Source organism: Photinus pyralis, unplaced genomic scaffold (genome assembly GCF_008802855.1).
Source record: "Photinus pyralis isolate 1611_PpyrPB1 unplaced genomic scaffold, Ppyr1.3 Ppyr1.4_LG2, whole genome shotgun sequence".
NCBI lineage: Eukaryota > Metazoa > Arthropoda > Insecta > Coleoptera > Lampyridae > Photinus > Photinus pyralis.
Window position 1 is genome coordinate 30,388,522 of NW_022170403.1, and position 23,443 is coordinate 30,411,964.

Here is a 23,443-nt window from a genome sequence, read left to right on the forward strand (position 1 = left end):
ATTACTTATTATGATGTAGGGTGGCTGAATTAATGTGATGGGTTTTTTTTTCAATAAACTTAACGGTTTTTTTAAGGTAAATAGGTAACTTGAAAACTTGAACTTAGCTGTTCTGGCTCCTGAAGTTGTTCAGCAGTTGTTCGGCGGACTTGGCGGTGGTAGACCAGTGGCTAAATACAGGGCAGATTAAGGATAGGGATGCGGTTAGAAGGGAACAAGGAAAAAGAAATTTGTGGGTATCGAAAGAAGACTGAAGACTGAAGACGGACGACTGAAGACTGGAGATGGACAAAGGCGAAGATTTCTTAGTAGTAGATAGGTACGTATAACAAGTATAGACAAGAAATAACTAAAACTACAAGGCCCTAGAACAAAAACCTAACATTACGAGCTACAACTATCACAAAAAGGCTACGAGATGGTGTGGGCCTTAACGTAGAGACAATATATAGATATGTAGGCTCAAATAAATTGGTGGACGGTGAAATAAAGCTCGGATGACAAGGGTTGAAATCCGGCGAACAAGGGTAACATATATAATATATTGGTTGTAGATAACTTCACAAATACACATGCGCTTCCTCTTCCACTCTTAATCCCCAAAATAGGGTTTCCAAGGAAGAAATACCAATTCCTGGTAATGAGTGGACACTATAGGACGAGGGTAGAAATCCCAAAATTGTCGGATAAAAGCGGCTGCAAAAATTCCGCACCTCACAAGCACACCATACAATTGACAATTGACCAAAAACGGAAACGAAACGTAGAAGAATTTGAAAAAAAAACGAACAGTAATACCAATACTTAAGGAACATAAAAAGTCAGAAAAGAAAAAGAAGAATAGATTTTTGAAAAGAGCGGGAAAATAGCGTAGTTTACAAGAACTGACAATAGATGACACTGAAAGCGGACCAGAGGCGTAACATGGAATAAAATAGTACGCATAAGCTTCGAAAATTAGAATAGTGAAAACAGTAAGGAAAGAAGAAGTGTTTAAAGCGTGAAAAGGTAAATACAATTGTAAGAAGAGAGCAAGAATCCAAAGAAGCGAAGAAATCGAAAGAAGAAACTTAAGAAAATAGGCACGCCTATGTGATGAAAATCAAAACAAAATAAACAAATTCCTAACCTAAAAATCAAAATAACTAAAGCAAAACTTAACTAAAAATGGACCTGTAACATAACCACAAAACAACTGGAGATACGTAAAAAATGCTACAGCATCCAAATGTAGCTTTTTTAATTGTAAATATTTTCCTCACCGGGAGATTTCTGTAGGACAAAAATTAATTGAGATATAGACGTTTAAAACGTGTATTTATATGCGAACACTACCTTTTTTAGCCATTTAAGCTCGTCCCATTTTAAAACTAAGGGTTTTAGAGGGATTTGTTGTAAATAGCCTTGTGGCTCTTATAAAAACCTATACAAAATGGTTTTTTTTAAATGCACTTTCTGTCATAAAAAATAAAGAAGTTATGGTTACTGCTGGGCACTTAGGGCCTAAATTTCTATCCCGAATCTTCCTGTGATTAACCATCCTAAAGGTACTGGCTGGCACTTGGTATCAGGTCTGTATCAAGAATTCCTGTTTGTATAATCCGTATCAAACCCTAATCGTGCAGATTCCTGGCTGATGGTACTTAGTACCGGGATGGCTTTAGGAATCTGTCATAACCCTGCAATTTTAGGACGTCCATTCGTTCTTCCTCTGAATTCTCCATGAGCCTTACCGTTCTTCATATCTCTTATAGCCGCCTTTATTTCTGACATCAAAATACTTTCACCCTTACCTTCTACTGATACTTCCTATTCTTCCTCTATATTTATACGTACAGGTTTCTCATTTGCTTTGTATATCTTTTCCATGTATTCTTTTCATCTATTTTGTACTTGGCTATCCTCTGTTAGTATCTTTCCATCCTCCCTTTCAATACCATGTGTTATGTTTCTTACTTTGTTGAAAACGATGTCGTACCTTCTATCTCCTTGCATTCATTTAGCAGCAATTGCTCCCTCCAGCTTTTATTTTCTCTTCTTAAATCATTATTCAGTCGTCCGTGTTTCTTTCTTTTCCTCTGACGTAGTTTGCCATACTTGTACCTCCTCTTCCCATCCATATTTTCAATCATTTCAAATGTTATCCGTGACTTCTTTGCCCTTTTTCCCTTGCTTCTCAGCCACCTTGGTTATCACGTTATTCATGGTCTTTCATTTGTCTTATGCAGTTTCATGATCCTTCATTGCAACCTCCCTTTTCATTTCAATTCCGATTGCCCTTCCTATATATTCCTTATCCGTCTTTACGACTTCAGTCCTTTTCAATTTTATTTCTAACTCTACTAACAAAAGAACATGGTCACTATTAATATCGGTACCTGGCAATCCGCACACATTTCTGTATCTCTCTTCAATCATGATGAATTCAATCTGCTTTCGGTATTTGGCTCCAGGGATTTCCAGTTGTAAAGTTTCCTTTTCTGATGTTCGAACCAAGTTGTGTGATCATCTCCCTTTCCTTGCAGAATTCTATTAGACGTACACCCCTTTCATTCCTTGGCCCGAATCTATAACCTTCACCGGCTCTACCCACTCTACCGTCTCCAATACTAACGTTCCAGTCCCCCAGCACTGTTTTGCAACAACTTTTCCCTTCTTTGTACATTAGGTATTCTATTTTCTCCTATATTTCCTCTATTTCACAATCTTCATACACTTGTACAACAAAAAGAGTTTTTGGACTACTCCAAGGAGGAGGAGTAGAGGAGGCACAAACGATTGCGCACTTAATCTCAACCTTCCGGCATCCGCAACCACCTGCACACCCCTCTTTGCATTTGCAGAAGAGCAATGTGTCTTTTGCTTCGGCGGAGGCGCTCAGCAGATTTGGTGAGCAGGTCTCACTTTGGTGATAGTGCCTTTATAGGTAGTCTTCCACACAACTCGGTGGAGAAGAAGTCCACCATTAATTACAAAAGCTGATCCTTCCAGTTTACCGTATTCAGGGGTGTAAAGAAGTCACATTTAACACTGACTTGGATGGCTTCCTTATTCCGACTGCATCCAACAAGCGAGAGAGGATAGAGGGCCAGCTCTAATGGAAGAATTCTTTAAGATCTTCTTCAGATTTATCGAGGAGTGCTATCCGGTCGAATATGGTTACAGGGTTCACTGGTACATTGTCACCTTAGATTTGAATCCTTGTATAGTCATTACTCTATGTTGTTTGTGGACAAACTTGACTTCTTCAAAGGTTAGATTAACCAGGGCGAGCATTGAAGAATTGCCAATTTCAAAGGGCCGATGGCAGTTGATGGCTGAGCTGATAGAAATAACCGAATTAGTAACATGGAACAGATCATGGGATTGAACCCATTCAATAATCCTCTGAAGGTCTGCAAAGCCGAAACTACTGGGCGTAGAAAGCTGAAATTTGGCATGCAGGTTCGAAAGATCATGAGGTGGATCACAATATGCCAAAATATTTCAAAATCCGAATCCAGCACGTAGATCAAGATGTACAATGGGAGTTTCACACTACCATTTAGGTAGGTATTACAACGGAACGGTATGGACAAGGGTATAGATAATACTATGTTTCAATGGCAGAAATCTCTTTCTTTTTTACCTACCCTTGAAGTTAATTATTAAAGAAAAACTTCTTATAACTCGGATTTAATTGTTCTACCTACTCATTAGTGAAGTTTCTTCGTAAAGGCAAACTAAGTTAAGTGACAACGTCTTTTCCCAAGACAATTTATTTTCCTGAAAAGAGCAGAATGCAATTTCAAGTAGTAGTGTGAATACTGACTTTCATGCAATAATTTTGTTACGGTTTTCGAAACCGCCTTGAGATTCGAGATTGCTATTTGGTTTGTTTCAGAATTCAACTGTTGTTTGGATCAACGATAGTGAACTAGTAAAGTCGAATTTTAACATTGATCATCTGCAAGTTGGTGCTAAAAACGAAAATAAAGCGCTAGAGGATTTCGTCATCTTGCTGTACCACCCCAACACCTACCTACTAACATCCATATAATCGTTATAGATAGTTATTCCCAGATCAACTAAAAGCAAATCCTTGTACAGAACCGCACATTATGATGTATGTTCTTAGTTTCTTGGTCTTTCATACATTTTACAACGGAAAATGCAATCTGCGCGAAACCAGGTCATTAACATTTTAGACTGTTGTATATCCGCATGCACGACCTATTCGTATTAGTTGCAAATTTACGTATGTATACCTAAAGGGTCATATTTTAGATGGGATTTATTTCAAGAAGTGGAGCGTTAGGTTTGTGTTCCGTAAAATGATTTATTCGCAACATAAGCCTAATGAGACACCTGATGCATTAATAAAGTTACAAAGTTGTTCCCTAATTACCAACATTCTGGGCGATAAATTAAAAGAGGCTTTAGACATAGGTGAAAATTGATTTATCCGTCGCATTTGTTTGTTTAGAATCTCTCGGTACTTTTGCTGTCGATTAATTTTGTTGTGTACTTATACAAATAAGCAGTAAATGCGTTGAGACAACTAGGTGAAGTAAATTTCCACATTGAAGTTTGCTGCAGCAAAGCTCACGGATGCAGTTGTAATAATAAAGTTTTAACAACAGCGAGTCCCAACGGCTGACAATAATTATTGCAGTTACAGAGTTCGTTCAATGTCAAACTCGATAAATTAATTAGAGAAATACCAGGTACTGATTATACGTAATCAAAATTGAAAGACAATTAGACAGACGTAGTAAAAACAAACACTTTAGAACAAGGTTCTAGGAATGAAACCCGTATTTCTATTCCTCAAAAACATTATGGTAAGAAAGCTAAGCTTAAAAGGAAAACAGAAGTGTAGTAAGTGTTATCACTTCTTTTTAACCAGCATATCCTCGTCAAACCTCATAAAGTAGATGTATAGGACGTATAAAGGAATAGAACAAACGCATTTACCAATAGACCTATATGTGAAAGGGGTTTCCATGACGTCTAAAGCTCCAACCTTCTGGAATAGTGAAATATGAAGTTATTCTAAATAATCTCAATGATGGACCAGATTTTAAAATTGCATATTTATTAGGTACAGTACAAACTTTAAAACTTCCTCTTTTCATTGGTATATACAGGGTGGCAATTTGAAAACTTACCCCCCCCCCCCCCATGTCTTAGTAAATAAACGAGAGCTTCAGAGCTTTCCAACGACGTATCACGCATGGGGGGTCACTATTTAAGATTTAAAAGTTGGGGTGCCTGGGGCGCAGGGGGTTGGAGGAGGTGCGTCAGCAACTAGGTCATTGTGATTCCCCCTCCTAATTAGCAAAACGGATTTTGATTTTTAAAATATCTCGTTTATTTGCTAAGACATGGGGGGGGGGGGGGGTAAGTTTTCAAATTGCCACCCTGTATGTTATATTCGGAAACTTTAAATAAAAGCCATGTCTTCTTATAATTATTTAATTAGACCTAAACCTAAGTAGTTTGCATAGTTAACAGTTTGAGCAATGATAGTTAATTAATGCAAATTAATTAAAATTATGCAATTACACATTCTACTATACAGTGTGTTTACATAAACTGATGGATTCTAACGATGACACAATATATAGATTGTTCATTGTGAATTTGTTCTTTAATAAATACGAATTTTTAAGAATAACCCGGTATATTATTCTGAATATATTCCATGATTGGTTAAAAGTGGAAAGTGGATTCCAAGATTAGAGCAGAAATTCTATAGGGATCAGAAAATTAGATGATTGCCTAGCGGAATACAACTTGTACACCATGCTGGAAACGAAGCCCGTCTTTGGCAGCGTCGTTTAATTTCCATAGCTCTTTGTTGCTTAATGCATTTTGGACGCCTCGGAGACTAGATGTCTGGAATGGGGCATAGGGAACAGTTATTTTAATTAGACCTATTTAGTTGCAAATGCGAAACCGGCGTAACGTCATGCAGCAGCATGGAAAGTGCAAATTTTGGGAAATAAGTGGGATTTCAATTATCACCCTCATTTTTATTTTATTCGTAGGGCGGGATTTAATCAACGAATTACCAATTAAAGATGCCCGACTTCGTTAACAATTCGGCATTTTGGGCTTAAGAAACTAAGGGGCTTTCTTTTCGAGAGACATATACAATATAATAATACGTATATTACATACCGCGGGACGGAAGTAGTACTCTTTTAATGCCGAAGGTATCTGAAGTTTTTTAAAATTCCGTCTGAACCAAGTGGGTGGTTCAGGTTATGTTTCGAGCAACAAAAAAGTTTGCGACGGTAAATAAGTATTCCAGCAATCGAAAAAAATACCAAGGCATAATCGCCTAGTTTCTTCTATGAATAAATAAAAATTGTGCGTCGTGCGTCAAGGCGTAGGGTTCCAAGGTACAGTACCGATCGTTGTATTGAAGCTATTCCAACCTGATTCTGTATCAACCGCGTTCTTGTTTTCTCCAAATCGTCCGATAACTCGGTCGCTCGCTCGATAACTTCATGTCCACCGATTTAAAAGAGAACGTATGGAGTGATTACGATGCAATTTTACAGGTTGATTTTTTATCAATTTGTAGATCGGAGTCGTGAATTCGCCATGTAGGCAGAAAAGAATGACAGATGTCATCAGAATGCACAGTCGTCTGTTTCACTCTACAGTTAAAGTGATCACTTTATCTATGCTTTTAGCCTACTCATTCAAATCTATTAAAATGTCAATTACATAATTATGCTATAAAGTACAATCTGTTAATTTAATTGTAAAATGTGAAATTGCGTAATAAAATGTAGAAACATCTGCGATAAGAATTTTTTATATCGAGCGAAAGGTAATCAATTTCAACGAAAATGCACATCTGGCGCGTATAAACGTCTCGAAAGAAAGAAGTAGGGACTTCAAGCGCGTTTCTTGACAGCCGGCAGTTGATTGTAAACGAAGTTTGTCACTTTCATGATATTTCTGTGAGAAGTTTAAATAGTTTCGTTTTACGGAGCAAATTAGTCAAGTTGAAGTTAAAAAAACCATAATTTTAGTGCACCGTAGGCTACTATCAAAGTTAAAAGGTTATACTGTTCATACAGCCATATTTGTTACCGTAAAACTGTAAGTAATTTTAAGATTTTCTTATTTTTAATTATTGACCGTCTGCGTACGGGGTACCTTGTAATAACAACCTTTGTAAGCTACTCTTTATTTCAGATATATATTTTTTTTTTTTCATTTAATGTGTTTTAGAACACATTTTTATCATTGTCAATCAATTAACTGTGTTTATGCGAATTGTACGACCCGCATAGGGTCTTTATGTCAGATACCCTTTGCTTAATAGATTATTAGAAATTTCGGCCACCGAGTCTCCCAAATTATTAATTTCAGGATTTTTCCTTGTAGCAGATACACTGTTTGAAAGAGTAAACAAAAGAATGAGCAATCAGTTGAAAGTTTACATCAGTAAAGTTATCCACTTTAACCAATATTCTGTTAGGCAAGTAGAAAGGTAATTGGACGTTTCTTTTTTGCATGAAATTCGTGACATATTTTCTCCCTAAAGTTCCAAGTATAGTGTCGAGTTTAACCGGAGATGAGCTACACGAACTGCGAGAGAGAAATTCACTGAACAAAAAGGTAGTAAATCATGCAGTCTGAGGTTACATTGTAATAGGCAGCATGAACGACATGTAAAACACTACAAAGGTCTAGTCTTCTACAGACGACACATTATTAAAATTAACAGGAATGGTTTTTTTTTCACATTTTGCGACACATTCAACAAATATTTAATGGACGAGGGTAAATTTAGAGACCAGCATTTCGATTGAATCCTGTAAACAATATTGAAATGTAATTGCTACGATAACGGGATTAACATGTAAATAATTAAGCGAATATGGCCGCTGTATAGCAATGGTTGGCCCGAGTTTCGCATCTCATGAAACATTTAGACTTTAATATCGGGGTTACCACACATTTGCATGCATTAACGCCTGGCTTTATAATAACTGACATTTTAAGTATGTAAAAGTTTTTAATAGAACGGCTTAAAGCGTAATGTAATTGTGGTACAATTACAAAGCGAAATGTGGAAATGTTTGCATATAGCACAAGTAATGGAATACCCGAACTGTGTATACTTTATAAACTGATTTTGTGGTTGACCAACCACCGATCGCAGGTATTTTCTTCTTTGAAGATGGAAAATTGTCTACTGTTATTTTTACATTTGATTATTATTTTCATTTTAATTCTCTTCGCCGAACCACTCACAATGTGTTACACGCGGGGCTTTCATTTCAGAACCAACCACCGATTTTATTTTGTAATTTTGAGAAAAAATACAAAATGACAAGAATGCTTCCATTTGGATAGCTAAGGGAGGTTTTTCCAGTGATTTAAAATTATAATATGTATGTACCCACCAGTGAGAGAGAAGTGATACACAATTTTAAAAGCCATATAGCTCTCTCGCAAAATCATTTGATGGCCTGATTATGAGTTCCTTTGGAAAAACTGTGTCGGTTAGGGTAACACCATCAAAATACCATTCCCAGCGTCTTTCTGTCACAATTTATCTACTAATAGGAAACGTGCGCTTTTGGGATTCGTCTGTCGGTTTGATATTTAGATTTTGTTTCGTCAGTTCGACCAAAATTGTTAGTCATGAGAAGGTACGGATTGTGAATCTCTAGTCGATTAACATTTATAAATGTCCAATTACAAAATGAACAGGGCATCCTGTTGCTAAATGCAATTGTATGTGCCAATCACATAGCTATGTAATAACAATGTAATGTAGAAAAAACGTAAACATGTAAATAAAATACCTGTCTAAAACAAATTCAGTGTTTCGGTTTACAGTAAAATAGCATTTAGTGTATGCATTCGTCCGGATTTATTACCCAATAATCCATAATTACACAAGATTTCAATAATTGGGTATTGAAAAACCAACATCCAGTGCCGGGAACACATTCCTCAGGCAAGCCGTTACATCTTCGTTCAAGTGCAGTTCTACTAGTGACCTATTTCACGACAAGGACATTCAATGCCGAAACTACGGGAGCAATTCAGCTGGCCAGACAGTTCCAGAAGCGAATTCAAGTTCAACATTCCATTCAAACGGCAGCTAATCTGGAGCGTATTGTTTATTTGCATATTAAGTAGGTATGGAATTGTCACAAGAATTACGAAAGCTTCGTGTTAAACAGTTTAAATGATCTAATTTTCAAACTTACACAGATTTATTAATGTAGTTCTCAGTCACATACGGAGTAACGAGAAGGAAATTAAAAACAGTATTTCCTCTAGTGAAACTTTGTTGGACCTATGCATTTCTAGAAACGCCCTTCTCTGGAACTACTGATTGGATTTGAAAAAAAAAACAGTGCTGAAAATAGAACAAACATGCATAGGTATCGAACTATTAAACGTTTACCACCCTTTTCCATTTAAAATTTTTGGGGTGACATTCATCCCCTTCTCAGGGTTGAAGTTATGTAAATAGTATTATTCAATTTAGATGTCCCACTCAAAACTAGAATTAACATGTTTCTGACGAAACTGTCAGTAAGCGGCCAAAATTGGCATTGACTGTTTTCAGTGAGCCACCCTGTATGTATTAACCGGGTTTCCTTCTAACTTTTGAGGAACATTTACCAACTTCCTAAAGTTAAATAGGCGCCATATGGGATTTTTAGATTACTTGATAGATTTTTTAATTCTCTTTTCAACTAGCCATCATAACATAAGATTGAAAATAAGATACCAGTTATATCAACGGTTTTTATATTTGTTATTAAAGTAGGCTGTGATGAATTAAAAAAAACAAAGCAAAATCTATTCGAGGCAACAAAACAATGAAAATAATTACATCAGATGTTTAAAAAAATCAGGAACGCACTCATGAGAGGGGGGTTTGGGCATTACAACTCCCTCCAAAATTTTATATAAGCATTAGGTCTAGAAAAATTTGATTTTTATAACATCACTTATTGACTTATTATCCATACTTACATACCTACAAATGGTGGTATAACTACAAACTATCCCCTCGAAGAAAGTCATGCCATTATCCAGTTAAACACATTTCAAGACACTTTGCTTTATTTTTACACAATGTATTACCATTGATGCATTGTCCCAGGTCACATTTTGTAGGTGGTTTATCCGCAAGAATATCGAAACTAACAGTTTTACCAGTCCGAGTATATGGACAGATGAATCTTATTTTTCTAACTGCGAAGTGTTCAAATCGACATTATGAACACTAATCGTCACAGGAAAACCTACATGTTGTAGTTTCACGCCGAAATCAAGTAATATTTTTTTTAATTAATGTATTTTATGGCATAATGGGAAGTCATGTAATTGAACCGGTAATCTTCGATGGATCTTTAACTTCTCACCATTATTTACAAATTCTCCAATAAACTTCCTTAAAGGATTTTTCTCGACAACGTATGTTTCGAAGAAAGGGTTGGTTTATGCTACCTACCAACAAGCTGGCTGCTCAGGTCACAATTCACGAATTATGTACAGTACATTAAATTATAAAAGTAAGTGCTTAATTAAAAAATAAAAGTAAAGTGGAAGTAGCTACCACTACAATAATAATAATAATCATCAATGGCAACACGTTGCCTAAACTAAACTGTCTTGAAGTGTGTTTCACTAATAATGGCCAGTATTTTAAACATCTGGTGTAATTATTTTCATTGTTTTGTTGCCTCGAATAGATTTTGTTTTGTTTTTTTTTTCGTCACAGACTACTTGATTATAATACAAAAACCGTTAATATAACTGGTATCTCAATCTTATGTTATAATAGGTCGTTGAAAAGAGAATTTAAAAATCTATCAAGTAATCTAAAAATCCAATATGGCGCCCATTTAACTTTAGGAAGTTGGTAAATGTTCCTCAAAAGTGGCCATCTTGAATTTTTTTTTGACATCAATTCTAAGTTAAGCGTATCAAAGACAGTCACTTTTATATAAAACTTTTTTTTATATCTCTTATACTTTCGATGATATAAGACATTCAAGGAAATGACCAATTTTAGTTTTTTTGAATTTACGTCGAACCTATGCGACATTTTGAATTTCCATAAGGAAATTTTAAATAAGCATCCAAAACTGCAAAACATTGCCCATTTAACCAATTCTCTATCTTTAATAATAACAAAGTTACCCATGCAATCCCACCCGATTTGGGACACACTGTATATTAAGTAATCGTTTAATTGTTTCGTCGTTTTCAATTAAATCAGATGTAAATATCTTTTCAAAACCACGCATAGATTTGTTACTAAGTCTAAAACATATAAACATTAAAACAGTAAGTGTCGCAAAAATTCGAGTGGTAATTTTGGAGAATTGTGTCCCTGTAATGGAAGCGTACAGAATTCTTTTGCGAGAAACGAATATGGTGGGTAACCAAATATTGTTCCAAAAGTCCGCAATAGAACATTTTAAGTACCTACATATGGTTGGTATTTAGGATTTTTTCTCGGATTTTTTCCTAATGATCGCTTACACTTTAGCGGTATCTCCAGAGTTAAATCGCAACCACATTATTAATAATTATGATTTAGTTTGCGGGTATTACCTATTTTGAAAACAGTATTGTATACGCGTATAGGCAAAATTCACATTTTTGTTAGAAGTTTCTCAATTTTATTTTATTTAAACTATTCTCCTTGTCTGAAAAATATCTTGTTTTTCCAAATAAGAAGAGATAAGGAAAAGCCAATATTTTATAAGCAATAAAAGGACGACGACAGTCGTCTCTAAACTTGAGGCATGTTACTACACGCACTGCTTTACGTTGCACCAGTGAGAACTATTTCCCCAGGTTATGATCGCATAGGTAAGAGTACTTTGTATTAAAGAATAGTGTGCGGCTTTTAGAACTTTTAAAGAAACACTGTTGCACAAATGTCTTGATAAATATATAGATTTGTTAAGTTTCTGGGCAACATTATCACAATGGCTTTCAAAATTAAGACGAGTATATCTACTATACAACCTAAAAATGAGAACTGGTTAGGGGAAACTTCGTCGTTTAGGTTCCTTAGAGAAAACGGCCATTACCACAGGTTTGGATTCGTTTAGTTTCAATTTATTGTCAATGGATATAATTTCAATGCTTTTACTAATATTGAAATTTACGTTATTATAATTTGTATCAGATGACGTTAAAGTAGCATCATCCGCATAAAGGATACAATTGATTTCTTTAGGCAGCGACATGGGTAAGTCATTGACATAAATTAGAAACAGTAACGGACCCAGTATGGATCCTTGTGGGACACCGTGTTTAATATGCATTTTTCTAGATATAATACCGTCAAACGACACATGTTGATATCTACCCATAAGATAAGCAGCTATTAGGCCAGAACTAAATTTACCAAAATTGTCCACCGATAATTTGCGGACCAGGATATCGTGGGACACACAGTCAAACGCCTTAGATAAGTCAACAAAAGCCGCAACTGAGTGGCCTCCTTTTTCAAAACAATCCAGGGTATCGTCTACAAACGCGGCAATTGCGTTGGAGGTACCTCTGTTTTTTCTAAAGCCCAAACTGCTGTGCGTAAAGAAAAGAATGGTCCTCAAGGAAAGTAACCACCTGTTTGTAGAGTATTTTTTCTATTATTTTACTAAAAACGGGTAAAATGGAGATTGTACGATAACTGGCTAACGTCGTTGGCATCGTTCATTTTCTTAGGAATGGGAGTGACCAAGGCAATTTTTAAGCAGCTTGGGAAAATTCCTGTTCTAATTACAATATTAATTAATTTTCCTGCAGTTTTCCTAATTTATAAGGTAAATACCGGTGTAGTGTAGAACAACTTAAGACCTTCTGCAGAGGCACCTCTAAAAAGCATTATGCGGGTCACTCTGTAATTGGGCGCAAGCCTGTTGAGGGCCCAGAACAAGAGAGGGATAATAAATAATAAATAAATAATTACACTTAATTTTGTTGTAAAGCCAAATATATCTTTCGGGCTGCTGCTCTTCATGGATTTAATTGCATCCCGCACTTGGATTTCCGAAATACATTTGAATTCGAAACTTGGAGTGTTACAATAACGTATGGGTCAAAGTTACTGCAAGGAAGAACTGTTAGTAGCTCATTAATGACGTTAGTAAAGTAAACGATAAAGTCGTTTGCAGTTAATGTAGTGGTTAATTTTTTGTTGCTGTTCCTATGCGAGTTGACTATGGTCCACATCGACTTAATAGGATTACCTAGTTCCCTATTACATTATCGTTCCAATTAATTTTTGCTGATTTAATCTCCTTCTTATAAATTGCAATTAGGCAAACTTTCATCTGTCTTTTGGTAAGCCATACTTGTTGTACTTATGCAGATCATTATTGAACCACTTTGCACTTTTACTCAACATTAATTGGACGGTGGGATTTAGGTTGATGACGATCATTGTTAAATGTTGTCATAAAGTTCTCTAAAATAAGGTGTTGCCCTAAGTGGTCAGATAAACCTGTAGTTATAGTATCTACATTGTAGCAACTTAAAAAAAATTGATAAATATATTGTCCAAGCAGTTTTTTCCTCTAGTCGCTGAAAAACCGTTCGAGCAAATCCATTTGCTTCTAAAAATTTACACAATATTTGGATTTTTTGTCTACTCCAAAGTGAACGTTAAAATCGCCCAAGAGAACAATATTAAAATTAATTAGCTTGGTGAGCATAAGTTCTAACGTAGAGTAAAAAATGTTAAAGTCACCTTGTGGTGGTCTGTAGACACAGATCACTGCTGTTTTGGACTTCATCTGTACGCAACAGATTTAATTTCCATGTGATTTCCTGTTGATAAGTTGTTGATATACTTGAGCGGTTTCACTGGCACATTTGGTTTGTTGAGGATAAGGACTCCAGCGTGGGTTGATGAGGATCGATAGTAGTAGGAGGCCACTGTCATCCCATTCATTCGGAGCGACTGTAGCTGTTCCTCTTTCAACCAGTGCTCGCTTATACACAGAAGGCCTACTGGTTTGTCGCTTAAGAAAGCTTCTAATTGGATAATCTTACTGGTTAACGATTGCGTGTTAATATGAAATATATAGAAATTTTTCCGAGCTTCAGGAGATGTTATTGAGTCAATGGCGGTTGAGGACTCCGATGAAAAAAACGATTTACTTACTTTACTTCATTGCCGACTGTGATACATTGTTTCGTTCATAAATATAGTGGATTCAGCGAATTGCGATAAATGGTATTATTGAGTTTGCATCTTAAATGTAAGGGAAAGTCGCAGTTTTACGGTCGAAAGTTGTTTAATACAATCCTTACGGCTTGTTTAAATGAATAGTGTGATTGATTCGTTTAAACAAGCCGTAAGGATTCTATTGAACAACTTCAACCGTAAGACTGCGGTTTTTCCCCTACATTTAAGATTCAAATTCAATAATATCATTTATCGCAATAACTTTGGGAACTCCCCTAAGCGTTAATGAGAGACGTTTACTTTTTCGCTGAATCCACTTTAGTTAGGTCGTCTGTATTCATTTTAAGGATAGTAAACTACGGGAAAAATAAGGATTGCCTATTAGATAAGGCGTTCCCTTCTAACTTTACAAACATCAGTACGTCAAGTAACTAACACCCTTCTTGCACTTCTTTACCTTCTTCATTATCTTCGTCACTTGACTTTGGGGTATTCGGAGTTTCCCATTGTAATTTTCGTGAAGTACATCGTCTCGTTTCACAATTGGGATCTCCCCGAGCATAGCCTAAAAGCTAGGCGTCAAGCAACATTTTTTTTGCAAACAGAATTAATTTTTTACTTTTAACAAAATTGGTACCGCGTTCATTTGTAGATTTTCATTGCAGCCAATTTTGAGGTAAAGGATTTTTTAAGGCACACATCGGTTCTTATCAGTGAAATAAAAGACTAGTTCTTATGATGGACACAGCGATATGTGTTTCTTTTTCAATTGTTTGACAGACGGACAGCCGATTTCTTCCACATTTCCTCAATCCTCAGTTAGCGGACTCTTAAATTTCCGAATTTGAACACTCCGAAAACGTGACCAGTAAGGTACTGTTTTGTGCTTCCTAAATAAAAATAGATCACCTACTTCCTATTTTCGTAAATCACTTAGAAAGTTTATGATAACACGGCCACGGCATATTAGAGAGAGCAAAAGAATGTAGGATGACAAAAATTTGGCACTGAACTTGAGTGCTCACTCAGCAGGAAAACGTGTAGATGTAAAATGCCTAAAATAACAAATCATGCAGCTTGATCAACAATCGTTACTAAATTAGTAAAACGTGGAGTTGGTGATCAGTGAGGGTCTGCTCAAACTCTTCGATCAAAATATTACAATTGCAATTTCGATAATGTTAAACCATAATACAGCTTAATGCTTTCCTTTTAACATTTCTAATAGTGTCAATTTCAGATAAACTAATGAATTAATTGATGCAGTGAAATTTCCAAATCTATAATAGTGGTAGATACATTTTCTGAAGGTATAGTCCATGAAATAGAGACTGAAAATGAACCATTTGCTGCAAAACGGGAAGTAGTTCCAATTTTTTTGCATGTCATGAAAGAATATCTGGTGGTTAAGAAGTTTTCGACTTCCCACCCCTTGTGCTTCCCCCGCACCACCCTTTAAACCAAAGAAATTTGGTTGGTTTTTTAGTTTTTCAATCATATCTTTTATAGATTCATTTTACAAAAATATATTGTTATCAGAAGTTGTAGACTATAAAATTCTACACAACTTTGATATACACACTTTTTGTGAAATGTTTATTAAAAACGGTATAGAGCTACAGAGTTGCTTATATTTTTAAGAATTCTGAAATTTCTATGTAGATGTTTTAACCAAACTTTATACTTTATCTCTATAATTACGAATTTTATGAGAAAATATCTTGAACTTATCGTGGTATAAATACCCCCTACGCTGCACCCTTACCAAAGGGGATGCATAATAATTCAACTTTCAACCCTTGCTAGTGGGGATATTTGAATCACTATGAGATTGTAGGGCTTTCTAATATACGTTTGAAACAAAAAATTATCTCACTTCAGTTCAGCTTCATCCTTAAAATCCTTCATCCTAACCTAATGACTGTCTATGACATGCAAAAAAAATTGGAACTACTTCTCATTTTGCAAGTTAAAACCCTCTATTCCCTGGACTAGTATTCGTACGTCGGGTACATGGCTAGAATGGTGAAAATAGTGCACTTTTTGATTGGAATATGCCACTTTCTGTGGTTAATACTACAAGGCAACTTTTGAGATAGGGAGCCACTCGAAAATCCGTGCAGGAAACCAAAATGGTGGCCGTCAAAATGGCGCCATTAGCCGCAATATATTTTTTTGTATCTCTGCTCCTAATAGTCCGATTTTAATTTTCTTTTTTTTATTGAAAGCTCTTGTGACGAGGAAACTTTTTTGTTATATAACATTTATCTCTAAAACTTAAGGATTTAGCACAATTTTAAAAAAGGGATTTTTTACGAAATTTTTTTACCCCAAAACTCCTTGTATCTACCATGCGAGTTCGGAAAATTTCAATACGCCATGTTTTTTTTTGAAAAATGCGCAATATTTGTTTCATCAGGCACGAGATCAAACACTTATCCTATTTTATTTAACTAGTTGGTTTAAGATACGACGAATGTGAAATTTGGAGTGCTTATTTATCAGATCATGGGTTTTTTCGAGGGTTTTCTCTCGGGTTTTCTTTAAGAATATTAACGGAATATTATGATTTCCAAGTTTATACCTATTCATATAAGTTGAATCATTTTTATTATACAGGGAATCCACCTTCTGTAAGCGGACGATAGAGTCTCAATTGTTGAGATTAATGGTAACGGTTTGTTGGTACGAGAAGCCTGAGGGGAAGCCTAAAACGTATTTTTAGGTATATAGGGTGTTCTCGAGGGCAGCCTATAGATTTTGATATTTTTTATAGGTATCCCCGGGTATCCCTTAACCAAAGAATTATTTTTGTAGGTGTTATCGATTTTTTTTCGTAATGCTAACCGCTAGGCTAACCGTTTTCCGGATATGATTTTTATACAGGGTGAAAATTTTATCTTCAAAACATTTTTTAAAGAAGCTTTTTATGACATCCATAATTATAAAAAGTTTGCTACCAATCCACGTACATTCAATTTGGGGTCAGTAGCATACTTCTGCACGGTCAAAGGGGGATACTGTTTTTAAATAGCAACCGCTATTTTCTTGACGTAGTGAATTATTTGTCGATACAAATTGATACAATAAAACTCGTTTTTCAAATAATTGAATTTTAATATTTCTTTAGCTAATCGACTTTGAATCGTATAGACCGATTCATCATCAGACCTTAAGAGTCAGAATATTGTGCTGAATAATACAAATCCTTACATATGTTACACATAAAAATCAGGTTGAGCTTACGTGTGATTCAAATTCTTAAAAAAAACACTTTTTTACAATTGTGCTAAATCCTTAAGTTTTAGAAATAAATGTTATATAACAAAAAAGTTTCCTCGTCCCAAGAGCTTTCAATCACAAAAAAGAAAATTAAAATCGGACTATTAGGAGCAGAGATACAAAAAAATATATTGCGGCTAATGGCGCCATTTTGACGGCCACCATTTTGGTTTCCTGCACGGATTTTCGAGTGGCTCCCTATCTCAAAAGTTGCCTTTTGGTATTAACTATTACCACAGAAAGTGGCATATTCCAATCAAAAAGTGCAGTTTTTTTTGGCGTACGCAACGTACTATATCTCAAATTTATGATTAGCTGTAATTAACGCTTCTAATGCTTGCATCCCAAAGGTTTCCAAACCATCTAGTAAACATTGTTTTTAAATAGTCGTGTTATGTACGTCTCTAATAAATTGATGCAACAATGGTGGGCAAGGTACCAAATGAGAGTATTCTTGAAACTCATTTATTTTTTAGGTATGTATGTCGTGCAGCAAAAAGTGAAAAAATACCAGAACAATGTGTAGGTACAGAACGAATGGCTGGCATTAGTTACAAGTAGGTTAAGTTAAACTCTCACAAAATATCGCTTAGCCTCTAACGAGCTCGTGGTCATTGTCTAAAACAGAATAATTTCCCTTAACAGCAAACAACGTGATGATCTCTCATTAGCTTACCACGATAAAACCTTCCTCGTTAAATTCGAATATACGGGTGCCGTTTCGTCCGTCGGGGAAGTATGATTCAATACATAATTTGTTACCATCCAATGTTGCCTTACTCTGGAAACTAGTAATTAATACCCTACGTTTTGTATGGCTCTTACTTTAACAGTAATTCCCGATGGAACTTTTTCGTCTACCTCCTCATTAAGAATGAGTGTTGTGAACATCACGCTACTATTAAACGTATATTTATTTCCTTCCACCGTAATTTCGACCGTACTACCCGGTGTCGACGCTAATTTAATTTTCTCTTCGGAAATACCTGCAGAATGCGTTATTTCGCGTTTAAAGTGCACGCGCCCAACTCACCTAATGCAGTTAGATATTCGGCCAAATTTTCATTTTTCTCTAGCTTATAAGTTCCGGCAATTTGCACCATATTGGCACTCACTTTAAAGTAATGCTACCTCGAGTTTAAGTGACCAAGGACTAAATGAACGATCGCTAAATTTACTTCGGAGTGCATACGTGAACAAAGTCCGATTTTAATTAGCTTACTGTACGAGGTAACAATTGTGGTTCTTAATAGGCTCTTTATCATTTAATATTGTCTGGTTACTTTTATTGGGACTAATTGGCATGAGAAGTCTGCGCTGCAAATTTCGAACTATACTTGGATGTACCGGTGACGACAACGGCGTTGCTTACACGATTTCAAATTTCAATTTCGCTTTTCAGAATAATTTGTGAACACCCTTGGTTTTGGGCACATTAAACTATTAAATAAATAAGACTCCTAACGATACTGAAAAAATGCAACCGCGCAAACCGCAAATGGGTCACAATTACAATACTCATCCACGAATCTAAATTGCGTTACTTTCATGAATTCTTCGAAATACATTTGTCTCTGCCCAATTGTAAAAACAACATTGCACTTTTTCAATAAATGTGTCTTTAAATTTTGTCGAAATTTCTTTATGAAGTAGAGATTGGGAATGTAAAAGTTTTGAGTGCTTGATGAGTAATTTAAACATAGCGTATCAAAACGTATAGGGTAGAAATTATTTTCGGATTTTAGGATAAAGGTGTTGTTAGCCTTTGGGAGAATAAATTGGTCAACTGCAGTGAAAGGGACGTATTTGCGTATTTTTTTATATGGAGAGTGTTTTCTTAGTTGCCTTCGGAAACCCGTAAAGCCATAAAGTCTGGAGTTTGTATCGTATTTCATTTTTTGTATTGATACTATTGGGTTAGATTTGCAGACTCACTATCATGGAACCTGCAAAACTGGCATATTTCCAAAAATGGGGACTCTAGTATGATCCGTAAGGTGGGATTTAAACCAACGTCGTTTTTGTAGGTGGTAAACTACTATATCGTCTAAGGGTGAAAATTTTACATTGCCCTAGAAGTGACCAGTGTAGGCCCATTTGAAAAGTTAAGACGCTTTAGCCGAGAACGGGAATTTAAGTTAGTTACGAGAGAGAAAGTTTTTAGTTTAGTTTCCTTCTTTGTGAAAGTATGCCAACAGATTTTTAAGATTTTTGTATTTTAAGACTGAGGGTCAATATCCAGTACTGGTTTCTACTACAAGATTGCTAGATTTATTTCAGATGCAGAGTCTAGATAAGCATAAGAGTCGAAAAATCATTCAATTAACTTTCGTCTTCAAGTTAATTCATGGTTCCGTTAACGACATCAATTTACTGAGTCAAGTTAATTTTTTAGTACCAACTTATTTCAATCGTAGTAAATTTCTATTTCATATTTCTCATTCGCGCACAAATATGATGTTTCATTCGCCATTAATTGCCATGTTACGCCTCTATAACAAGGTTTCGTTGCATATCGACATATTTCTTGCTTCTCAATCTTCTTTTCTCAAAGTCTGTATTGATACTGTGTAGTTTTTATGAATTCATTGCCCATTATTATAATTTTTTTAAATAGTTTTTCTTTTATAATTTTTTTTTTATTTTTTTTTAAGTTTAAATTATAAATTGTATCATCTATAAATTATAAATAAGTTACGTTAAATAATGTCATTAATCAATTTTTTAAGTTCCATCACCTGCATTATGATTTCCATTATGATTTCCATTACAATTATTAGTATCGATGTTATAATTTAGGTTTAGTTCTCTTTATTTCTGTCTATCTGTTTTGTGAATGTATATATTTTCAAGTAACTGCTTCGTTGTAATTTGGAAATTCCTGTAATGAAGCATGGAAATAAATAATAATAATAATAACTACAACCATTTCGGTTATTGCGATAAAATTTCGTCTCTATGTTGAGGGTGCGTCAATTTTTAGTAAAAAATAACGCGAATGAAATGAGAAACTTAACCGGAAACGTAGTTTCACATTAAAACGTGACGCGTTACATTATTATTAGTGCGCATCTGCAGAACAATTACTTAGTACCTGCTAAACAATAAATTTCAATTCAGAGTAACTTCAGATGTTTCCATTGTACAGAAGAAACAGAGTCCATTTTTGTTTTGTATCCGTTGGAAAACATCAATTTCAGGAAACATCTTTTAAACAACGTATAGTGGATTTTGAAATCATCATCAATCCTTAATGTAAAAAATTAAAGTATTATTGGTTGGATTTATTTAATAACATAAATTATAAAAGAAAGGTTTTCATTGATAATTAGATTTTCTACGTATTTTTAATCAGCGGCACTTTTTGTAAATTTGATATTGGAAGAATTCCGTATTTATGTGCATGTTAAAGACCTACTGTCGAAAATATAATTTTAGTTAAGTATTTTTCATGGAAATTTCGTTAATTTCATTCAGTAATGTGAATGATCCGTAATTATTAATTTTAAATAGGCGTTTCTAATAATTCTATTGAATTCCAAAAAATCCCATTGTTTTCCAAAGATTTCCATTGAATTCCCGTAACTTCCAAAACGAATTCCATTAATTCCAGTAAGTTGATATTGATGTATTTTTTGTATTTTTTTGCATTTTTGTATTTTTGAATGTTTTAATAACGTTACAGAGAAAATAAAGAGAGGGTAAAACTTTACTTTCATGATTGTGAAGGTCGATGCAATAATTTAGTTCATTTTGAGTCAAGCTCTTAGAACGTGTGGTTTCAGCATGTGAATGCTGTCATCATGGCATCCAGTGGTGAGGGCTGAATATTCCTATATCGTGACTGAGAATAAATCAGCAGCTATCCTTAGGTTCAAAGACTAAAACGTACAAACTAAAAAATTTAAAAGTGACACTTGTTGAGTGCGGTTGAGATGCATACTAGAATCGTTTTCTGACGGAGCGTCTTTTGGCGGATAAGGTGAATTTAGTCCCGTGCAAAACATACAGTCATACCGAGGGAGTAAGTAATTATATAAAAATTGGCATAAAGTGAACCGCAACATGAAATGAATTCCAAAAATTGCGAAATAATTTCATGAATTCTATAAGGAATTCCATAAATTCTATAATAATTCCATGACTTCTATAATAATTCCATGTTTTCCAAAAAAATTTCTAAAAAAATTCCAAATGAGTAGAAGAGAAGAAAGGTGGCCACCAAGTCAAACCAAATAGATAAGAAATTACGGTGCATCGAGAGTTTCTAGTAAAATAGCTCTTGGGTGCTCATTCTTTTTCTCTGCGCAACTCATGAAACTCGCGTGAAGATTTCAGTTTCGAGAAAAATACTCGAAATCACAACTTGGTTTTATATGATGCCCGTTCGTTCTGGTGATCTCGGTACGAAACTTAGCGCGGCAATCGAAATAGATACTTTTTTTTATTTAAACTCGAAAAAAATTATCTTTTGTATCCTATCTCGTAGCCCGAAGCCGAATTTCGTAGAAAATTTATTTTGGACCACACGTCGATCGCGCCTGCTGGTCTAGACCCGAATTAATGCAAAATCTTCCACAAATAATCCCTACTTATTGATTTTTAACTAATTAACGTTTACAAAATGGCTTCCTATGAATGAATACGACCATCTTTAATCATTAATTCGTTTGCTACGTTCCCGTCCCTTAAATTACATGCGATTGAGAATAAATAACATGAAATTGATTCTCTTTTGCCCTACTCCAAGCGACTTCACCGAGTACTCTTGTTGGTAAGGTTTCCCTTATAACCTTTATCAAGTTCGATTTCTCGAAACTCTACTCTCGTATCAGCAAATGGCAATTCGACTTTTTACCAGATGAAGCTGGAATCGGAACTTGACCAAATGTGGTTATCGTAACCCCAGGAGTAAATCCAGAAGACGTTTTCTCTAAGTTTTGAGCCCTCAAAACCAAAATATGTTAAATTTTTATCTCTTGTTACCCCGACATTCGGTCTCCAAACTTCCTAAAGTCATTAGGTCAACACACTGTAGAATTCAAATGACGCAGAAAAAAACGATCACTTATCTTTAATTGGAAACTCCGAACCACAAATCTAAATTTACTCAAGTTTTGAAATGATTAAGTACCTATATACTTCTGCCACCCTTTAGAGTCTGTGCAAGTGCATCCCTAAACCTAAACGAAATCCTTACTTCATAAAAAAATTCGAAAAAATAAATCTAAATTAAGAGCTACCGTATTATTCGAGATGTGTTGAGTTGTAGAATACCAATTACTTCCTGAAAAACTAAAAGTGTCATTGTAATAGAAATTACGGCACAATTATTATCATTAAAATATATGATCATGCTGCTTAAAAGATATTTTCTCCAGCACATTTAACTTTATTAATTAAAATTTAACGTTTGTTGAACGCAAACGTGGAAAACGATACTCGCGAATATCAAATTGAAATTCGCAATCCCGATGGGCAACACCTGTCTAAGGAGAAGTACCTGTTACTGTGATGGTTCGAAACCTTTCTAAAATCATTGGAATTATGGGTTTTCTCGGCAATATCATCAGGTTACGATTTATTTTTATATATTTGCATCCCCATTTTAGGTTCCGAATCGATCAAACTTTCTGGATCAGCCTGCACTCCATTGGTTCAGACTGGAGGATGCCGCAAGTATCACTGCATCCCAGTACACGTAGGGGGCATAAACATATAGACTTTAAATCAATAATAATTGACGCCTATCGAAAGTTACCAAAGTATTCTGATGCCAACTGCAACCATCAGAGTTTTTAATTTGTTCCACTACTTTTCCGACATACTTGTATATGGGGCCTACCTCGGGGCCTACCTTGTAATTGAAAAGTAACATTTGATTAATGACCGACAATTTACCAACATAGCGTTCGATATCTTACGCATATACATTTTAAATCCACAATGTATGTACATAGAATATCATGTCCA

The 23,443-nt window shown here is 35.1% G+C and overlaps 1 protein-coding gene across 1 annotated transcript; it reads right to left on the reverse strand.

Annotated features, from left to right (window-relative positions):
* Positions 1–17,919: 17,919 nt before the first annotated feature.
* LOC116164215 (fatty acid-binding protein-like) lies at positions 17,920–18,663 on the reverse strand. The gene is made up of 4 exons (XM_031478359.1): positions 18,504–18,663; positions 18,296–18,456; positions 18,147–18,251; positions 17,920–18,088 (listed from the first exon to the last, which is right to left on the reverse strand). The coding sequence occupies exons 1-4, from the start codon at positions 18,571–18,573 to the stop codon at positions 18,038–18,040; spliced, it is 387 nt and encodes a 128-aa protein (XP_031334219.1). The 5' UTR covers positions 18,574–18,663; the 3' UTR covers positions 17,920–18,037.
* Between the last annotated feature and the right edge of the window lie 4,780 nt (positions 18,664–23,443).